This window comes from Ochotona curzoniae, unplaced genomic scaffold, assembly GCF_017591425.1.
Source record: "Ochotona curzoniae isolate NIBS_2020 unplaced genomic scaffold, NIBS_Ocur_1.0 contig_3819, whole genome shotgun sequence".
In the NCBI taxonomy this organism is placed as follows: domain Eukaryota; kingdom Metazoa; phylum Chordata; class Mammalia; order Lagomorpha; family Ochotonidae; genus Ochotona; species Ochotona curzoniae.
The window spans coordinates 13,233,398-13,241,701 of NW_024466004.1; the positions used below are offsets into that span (position 1 = coordinate 13,233,398).

Below are 8,304 nucleotides of genomic sequence, written 5' to 3' on the forward strand. Positions count from 1 at the left end.
AAGGCTGCTCGGATTAAAACCATCATCCATATGAGATTCTGGTGTAGTCAAGGAGATGTCTTTAGCCACTAGGCTACTGCGCTGGGCCCTTATTATTTATCCTTTAATGTTTTTAGCTCATACCAGTCAGTAATATGTCAGTCAGTGATACATTGTCAGGATTTCCTAACAGTGAATTGTGATGGTATTACTAAGTTCAGGCCCAGGAAATGCAAGTAAAATTGAAAGGGTGTGACCTCTCATGTGATCCTTATTGCAGATAGAATGCCCACCAGGATTCTTCTTTCCCTATATAGTGAGCTGGAAATTGATCGAGTGTGAATTAGTCTTCTGCCTCTAGAGACAGATGCCAAGTACAGAAGCTGAAAGAACCACTTTACAACAGTGCGTCCTTAGATGACCCTAAGAGATGCTTACATAACTGCATCCTCTTGGAATGTTACCTGAGAAGGGAGTTTTGCTCTTGATGGAGATGAATACTTAAGTCTTTATTGTTGTGGTTCAGTTTAGCCCAAAGTTTCCCAACCTTAAGATTCAGATTTTTTTTTTTTTAAGGGCCAGATAATTCCTTGTGGGGAAGAACAGCAAAAGGAGATCTGTAAAGTCCGTAAACTAATTACTATTAGAAACTGCTTCTTGTAGTCGGGGCTCCCTTAAAATGTCCCGAAAATGCACCATCAAATTAGGGCTCTGATGGGAGAAATATGAAAGCCTGGAAGGTTAGAAAAACATTTAGTAAAGCATTTAGAAAAATAGTCACCTGTGGTATTGTTGACAGGCTATATTCCTATGGAAACTAAAGCTGCAAGGCAAGTGCTTTGAAGGATATAGGACAGCACCATATTTAGGCTGTGATATTCTGTTTACATGAAATGCTACAACAAAAATGAGCATTGCCACAAAGCTGAGCAGTTGCACTCAAACATGTGCATGATAGTGTTTTGTTTTTCTGGGAGGCATTGCACAATCGGCTAACAAACGTTGAAAGTGACTTCTTTCAGAATTGAAAAAAAAAATTGGTACTACAAACAACTTAGCACATTCTTAAAGATCTCCCATGTGGACCACTCACTCAAAAGAATGAGAAATCTTAGCAAAGATTATAGTTGCTACTTACTTCCTTTTACAGATGACACTGTGCCACTTATCCTGAAAAGGTTAAAAGAAAATGCCCAGGAAAGAAGCCAATTAAGCAAAAGCAGGAGCCAGGAGGTTATGAAGTACATATCAAGGAGATTTTTGGATAAGATTCTTTTATATGCAGTTCAATAGAATGGCAAATGTGGTTCTTGAGAAACTTAGCTTTCATAGGTTTTTTTGTTGGATGATACATGAAGGCATCTGAGGTTTCTGAAAACTTTACTAACAAAGAGCAGCTTAGGAAGCCTGCCAAGTGACCCACTGTGACCCATCTCTCCATCTGTTTCAAAAGATTCCATGTAAGTTATGGAAACAGAAATTTGGCAAAAGAGGGACCAAAAAAAATGCAAATAATAAACATATTGCTCCCATAGAAAAAAAATTTAACCAAAAATGTATTTTCACTCCCAGGTCACCGAGATCCTGAAGTTCTTATCCAGCATGACTTAAAATTTTATGGTGGGATTTTTATTTCAGTTAGCCTACTTATTTCTTACCATTGGGTATTCATGGATATAGTAGGAAGCATGGGATATTTGTGGTCTCACATTTGTGTCTACAGTACAGACATAATTCCTTCTTTGGGCTTAGTATTTTTCCTTTATAACATTTCTTTGGTTTAATATATATCATTTGATATCTGTTTTTTCATTAGTAATAGATTACATCCTAGCAGAGCTTCATTGTTGCCCATGTGTTTGTATATGTAGCTATTTTCCTGCATTTACTGTTATTTCTTAACGGTCTGTAACCTGTCTCAACCTGACAACTTGGCTTTTGTCTTATTTCCATGTTTCAAACAGATAAGCAACAAGCTGGAATAAACTGAAAGAGACATTGTTAGCTCAGTTAACTGTTTTTAATAGGCAACTTAAGAATACATCCTCCCTACAGAGCACAATGGTGAAGTTCCATGAGATTTTGAAGAGAGTAGAGGAGTGTATAACAGAAGCAAAATGCATCGTTGTGTGACGTAAAGAATTCCTGATGGCCAACCACATGGATAGATCTTAACAAAAGTTGAGCTGTAAAGGCAGTAAGTTAATGTCCAGGCTAAAGACAGGAAACAAGAGGTAGGGATATTGTGTTAACTATAAGTTGGTGAGGGCCTCCACTCCAGGAAGGATTTTACCTTCCAGAAGCTCCAGACTGGCACCACCTCCAGTACTCACATGGCTGACTTTATCTTCAGTGTTCCATTTGGCACAGCAAGTAGCCGTATCTCCACCTCCTATAACAGTAATGCAGCCCTTGGAAGTGGCTTTGACAATTTCATCCATGAGAGCTTTGGTTCCATTAGCAAAGGAGTCCCACTCAAATACCCCTACTGGTCCATTCCAAACAATTAACTTTGCTTGTGCTACAATTTGTGCAAATTTCTTATTGCTCTCTGGACCACAGTCCAAAGCCATCCAACCAGAAGGTATACCAGATTGCACAGTAGCTTTTCCCACATTAGCTTTCTCATCAAACTTGTCAGCAGTGACAAAGTCGACGGGAAATGTAATCTTTACACCATTTTTGTCTGCTTTGGCCATGATATCATTGACAATCTTGGATCCCTCTTCATCAAACAAAGAAGCGCCAATTTCCATGTTGTGGAGTACCTTCAGGAAGGTGAAAGCCATTCCGCCACCAATAATCATTTCGTTGACCTTGTCTAGCATGTTTTTGATGAGTTGTATCTTATCTGCCACTTTAGCTCCACCAAGTATAGCCAGAAAAGGTCTCTCTGGATTTTCCAAGGCTTTAGCAAAATACTCTAGCTCTTTCTTCATCAGAAACCCAGACGCCTTTTGGGGTAGGTTTACTCCCACCATGGAACTGTGAGCCCGATGCGCAGTGCCAAAAGCATCGTTGACATAAACATCACCCAGCTTGGAGAGCGATGCTCGAAAGGCTTCTATTTCATGCGCTTCAGCTTTCAGCTTCTTCCCAGAGGCATCTTGGCCCTTCCCTTCTTCCTCCACGTGAAAGCGCAGGTTCTCCAGGAGGATGACTGACCCGGGAGCTGGGTTGGCGCAGGCTTTCTCCACTTCAGAGCCTACACAGTCCTTCAGGAACATAACATCCTTGCCCAGCAAGGATTTGAGCTCATTAGCAACTGGTTCTAAAGAATATTTTTCAGGCATTGGGATGCCATCAGGCCGGCCCAGGTGACTCATAAGGATTACTGCCTTGGCTCCGTTATCCAGGCAGTATTTGATGCTGGGGATGGAAGCCTTGATTCTCTGGTTGCTTGTAATCTGTTTGTTCTTCATGGGCACATTGTAGTCTACTCTCATGATGACCCGCTTTCCTTTAACATCAACTTTGTCCAAAGTCAGCTTCTTAGAAAGATTCATCTTGATTACACAGAGGCGTTAAGATGACTCCCGGATCTCGATGGTGAAGACCCAATACTGCTGCCGGGAAGCTGTGTAGGTGCTGATTCTTAATGCCTTTTGCTTTGCCTTGTTGCTTCTGGGCGGGAAGTCTCTAACGTGGCAGCCATTGTTACGCAGCAGAATGAAATCTAGCTCTGTGATTGGTCAACGGTCCTGCCAATCTGGATTTGGACCGTGTTGCTGGGTGTGGATTCAAACTGTGAGTGAATGGGAAGTAGTGGAGTTAGGTCCTGGCATTAGAAACTGATGAGGAAAAGACTTTGAAATCTTAGTCCTCTGCTTATTCTTTTCTTTTAAGAATTCTGGCAATTACTCCTGAAAGGCAAACAAACCCAAATAGTAACCTACAAGCAAAACACCAACTGGCATACTGCCATCCATAATAATAATGTAGTAATTATATTGATATGTGAAAGGCTCTGCGGTGCTCAGTAAAAGAAGGAACCTGACATAATGGGTCTAACTTGGCGTATTCAAGGCAGTGCAGTCTGGTTCTGAGGGGCTTTCCCCCTGATAAGGGGCATATCCCAGTTTTAGCTTTTTACTTTAGAATATATATTTTTTAGTGAAGAGAGCCATATTTTCATTGCCCATTTCTTTAACTGTCAGACTACCATAAAAAATGTTTGTGCTTTCTGCAGGAGAATCCCATAGAGATCATAGCAGTGAGTTATCAGTAAAACGGGTGGAAAATGAGGGTGATGAAAAACCCCTGACCTTTTGTTCTGCACCTCTTTATTTACTCCCTAACATAGAGACTGCATTGAAAAGGGGTATCGTTTCCATGAAGATTAACTTATCTACAGGAATTTAAAATGAATTATTTTATTTTTGAAAAAGCAAGTGTATCTATAGCTGGCATATGGATTTGACAAGAATATTTTTGACAAGGACTTAGAAACATTTGAAAACATACATTTTTGGTAGTAAAGTAAAATTGTGAAGTCACTTCAGGGAACACATTTGTAGTACCTAAAAATATTAAGATTGAAATTCTCACTGAGCATCTGTTCTTTCTAATATAAGAAAGCCATCATGCACATTTTAAGTTCACTAACCCTTTCCGTACTATTTTTGCTGCATCCTGTGTGTTTTGATTTTTTTTAAATTTAATTTTTATTTATTCCGAATGGTGACTCTTCTTTTTTCAAATTCATTGCTGGCTCATGGATCTCACAGTGGCATCATTTCACTCAAAAGGTAAAATGATTTTACTTAAGAGGTTTTCTTTTCATCACCCATGCATTGGTATTCAGTGGCATGCTTTTTCGACTCCGTGGTGCTGTATTTTTGTTGTTGTTGCTGTTGTCATTTTGTTGTCGTTTTAACTTTATGCTCATTGATTTTGTTTTGTGGCTCATTTAAGGGAATGTATAGTGATGGTGTACTGGAGACTGCCATATCCAGAATACTGAGAGTAGAAGGAATGCAGCCACGATATTCATATTTTATGCATAAAAACTTAAACTGACAAAAACCCTTTAACATTGTTAAAATATTCAATGCAAATCCAACATGCAAATAGACACAAAAACGAACAAACGAAGCCATAGCATTTCAATTCCTGGAAATGATCCTAGTGAAAGGAATATCAAGAAAACAATCTCATTCATAATAGCTGCAAAAATTAAAATGTACGTAAGTAAAGGCAGCTAAGAAGTGAAATACTTCTACAATGAAAAATCAGAAACCACAGATGAAAAAAATTAGCACACAAACAATGTATGTGGTATATATATATGTGTGTGTGTGTGTGTATCAGTGGCATAGAACAGAAAATATTAGTTTCCTTACATAAAACCAATTGCTTTTTCTTAATACAAAGATGATAAGAACATACCCTTTCAACAAATAATGAGGCCAAACTTGATATATAAGAAGATGAAAATTATCACATACACAAAATTCTGACATATACAATGAATATACAATTTTCATGTATAAAATGAGCTCTCAAATAAACAAAAATTGACTCAAAATAAAAATGGGAGAGCTGATACTGCAAAAACTTTTTTTTTGAGGAAGCATTACAGAAAATACCTATTATCTATCTATCTATCTATCTATCTATCTATCTATCTATCTATGTATATATCTATCTTAATGTGTGTGTGTGTGTGTGTGTGTGTGTGTGTGTGTGTGTGTGTGTGTGTGTGTGCAGGAGAGAGAAAGAAAGCCCAATACATTTTGGACAAGGTCGTTTTTTATCCCCCAAGCTTTGTTTACTTTTATTGGATAGGCAGAATTACAGAGAGGAAACACAGACATCTTCCATCCATCGGTTCACTCCCCAAATAGCTGCAATGGCTGGAGCTGAAATGATCTAGAGCCAGGAAGCATGAAGTGAGATATGAAGTGGAGCAGCTGGGTGCTCATATGTAATCATGGTACTTATAAGGGGAGGACTAGCCAATTGAGCCATTGCACTGGGCCCATCATTTTGCAAAAGGGCTTTAAACTTCAGGCAACAAATGCAAAGCTAGACAAATGGAATTATAGTGAAATTGGAAGTAGGGCACAAGTATAATAAATTGAAAGTCAGAACACATTTGAAGCTACTTAATTTGAAAAAGCACTAATCAGAAGATTATATAAAGAACATAAAAACCTAACAACAAAACAACCAATCCAATTGAAAAAAAAAGCAAATTGAAAACAGCAACTGAACAGATAATTGGCCAAAAAAAAAAAAAAAACAAACCCCACAAGTGAATAACAATTGCATGAATAATATTCAATACTACCATCATCAACAAAATAAAACAATAAACTGTCTCCTTATGCCTCTTAGAAGGAATCAAGTGGCTGGAGCCCTGGCATGGTAGTTAATCCTCTGTAGCACTGGCACCCTCTGTGGGCACCGGTTCTTGTCCTGGCTTGTTCCACTTCCATTCCAGTTCTTTGTTTATGCCTGGAAATGCCGTGGAAGATAGCCCAAGTCCCTAGGATGCTGTATTCACATGGGAGACCTGGAAGAAGCTCTTGGCCCCTGGCTTTGGATCAGGTCAGCTCTGGGCACTGTGGCCATTTGGAGATTAGAGCAGTGGATGGAAGATCTTTTGGTGCCACTCCTTCTCTCTGTAAATCTTTTAAATAAACAAATCTCTTGACATAAGGAATAAATAATACCAAAAGGAAAGTAACAAGTGTTGCTTAGGATATTAAGAAGGTAGAAATTTCTCTCTCTCACACACATGAACTCTTAAATAAATGACGTGAGGTTTTGATAAATGGGCATATGGCTGAGCAGCTTTTTCTTCAGAGGGCTTTACAGAGGTTGTGTGTATTTTCTGCCATCTTCTGGTCATAGTTTGGAATAACCACTGCAGAAAGGTTTGCATTCTTTAATGAAGGAAACAGTTGAATTCCAGAATTTGAGGGAAGGGAAGACCAAGTTCAGTCATTGGCTTCACACATGTAGAAGTTTTGAGTAGCTTCATGTGTTTCCTTCCCATACTAATATGTACAAAACTTGCAGCTGATTCCTACTTTGAGCAAAGTGTGGCATCTTTCCTGTAAGGGGAAATATTTTCCAGGAAGAGTCCTGAGTCACAGGAGCCTCTGCAGTGAAGAAACTGTAATCCCTTTCAAAGTTAGGGAAAGCCTGAAGCTTAAATGGCTTTAGCAGACTTTGAGTATTTGCAATCATCCCTATGATAGGTAAATCCATTAGATGTGCCTCCATACTAATCAAACATGAATTTTCTTGCAGGGCTTCTGTAATTGAGAATCAAGGATGTGCTATGTCCACTCATAATTGGAAACCCAAGGCATTTCTTTCAGGATCCAGCAGGCTTCTCTGTTCACTAGACCCAGTTTTAAAGGTATTTATTTATTTATTTGAAAAATCAGAGTTGCAGAGAGGGAGGTAGTCATGAGGAGAGATCTACCTAGTACATCATCCCCCCAAAATGGCCAAGATGACAGAGCTGGCTTGTGGACTGCAACCAGCAGCCAGAAATTTCATCCAGGTGCCCAAGGATGCCCAACCCTTGGGCCATCTTCTGCTGCTTTTCTAGGCACAATATTTGCAGAGAGCTAGATTGGAAGATTGGAAGTGAGGCGCCCAGGACTTGAACTGACACCCATGTGGGACACCGGAGGTGCACGCAGCGGGTTAAACTGCTGTTCCACAAGGCCTGCCTCATGGAACCTCCTTTTTTGAGTATCTGCTCTCTGCTCTCCGCTGTGGCCAGTAACCTTGAATGCTGTCCTATGCTATGGTTACTAAGAATGTTCTTGACTACCATTATTCCACAAACATAATTATATGTACACACACATTTGCATGCACATACCATTTGCATGAGTCAGTTCAATTCAGTACTGACATTCAGTCATGGCATTCCTCTCCAGCAATGAGCTTGGCAGCAGCCATGAGACTGCTCATGTGCCATTGAGACCACGGTTGCTGTGGTTTTTTGACTCACATTGTTGGAGATAATTAGTGCATTCATCACATACAGGTGCATACAAGTATTCTCATCATTGAAGTACATGGATTCGAGTTTCTTACAAGAGATGTGATATTTGATGAAAAAATGAGAAACATTTTCCTTTTTAAAAAAGATTTATTTATTTTTATTGGGAAGGCGGATATACAGAGAGGAAGAGAAACAGAGAGGAAGATCTTCCGTCTGATGGTTCACTCCCCAAGTGAACTCAATTGCTGGCACTGAACCAATCAGAAGCCTGGAGCCTGGAGCTCTTCTGGGTCTCCCACGCAGGTACAGGATCCCAAGGCCTTGGGCCAGCCTCGACTGCTTTTCCAGGCCAC

The 8,304-nt window shown here is 39.6% G+C and overlaps 1 protein-coding gene across 1 annotated transcript; it reads right to left on the reverse strand.

Moving 5' to 3' along the window:
- Positions 1-1,990: 1,990 nt before the first annotated feature.
- PGK2 (phosphoglycerate kinase 2) lies at positions 1,991-3,592 on the reverse strand. The gene has a single exon (XM_040983516.1). The coding sequence runs from the start codon at positions 3,483-3,485 to the stop codon at positions 2,232-2,234; it is 1,254 nt and encodes a 417-aa protein (XP_040839450.1). The 5' UTR covers positions 3,486-3,592; the 3' UTR covers positions 1,991-2,231.
- Positions 3,593-8,304: the final 4,712 nt, after the last annotated feature.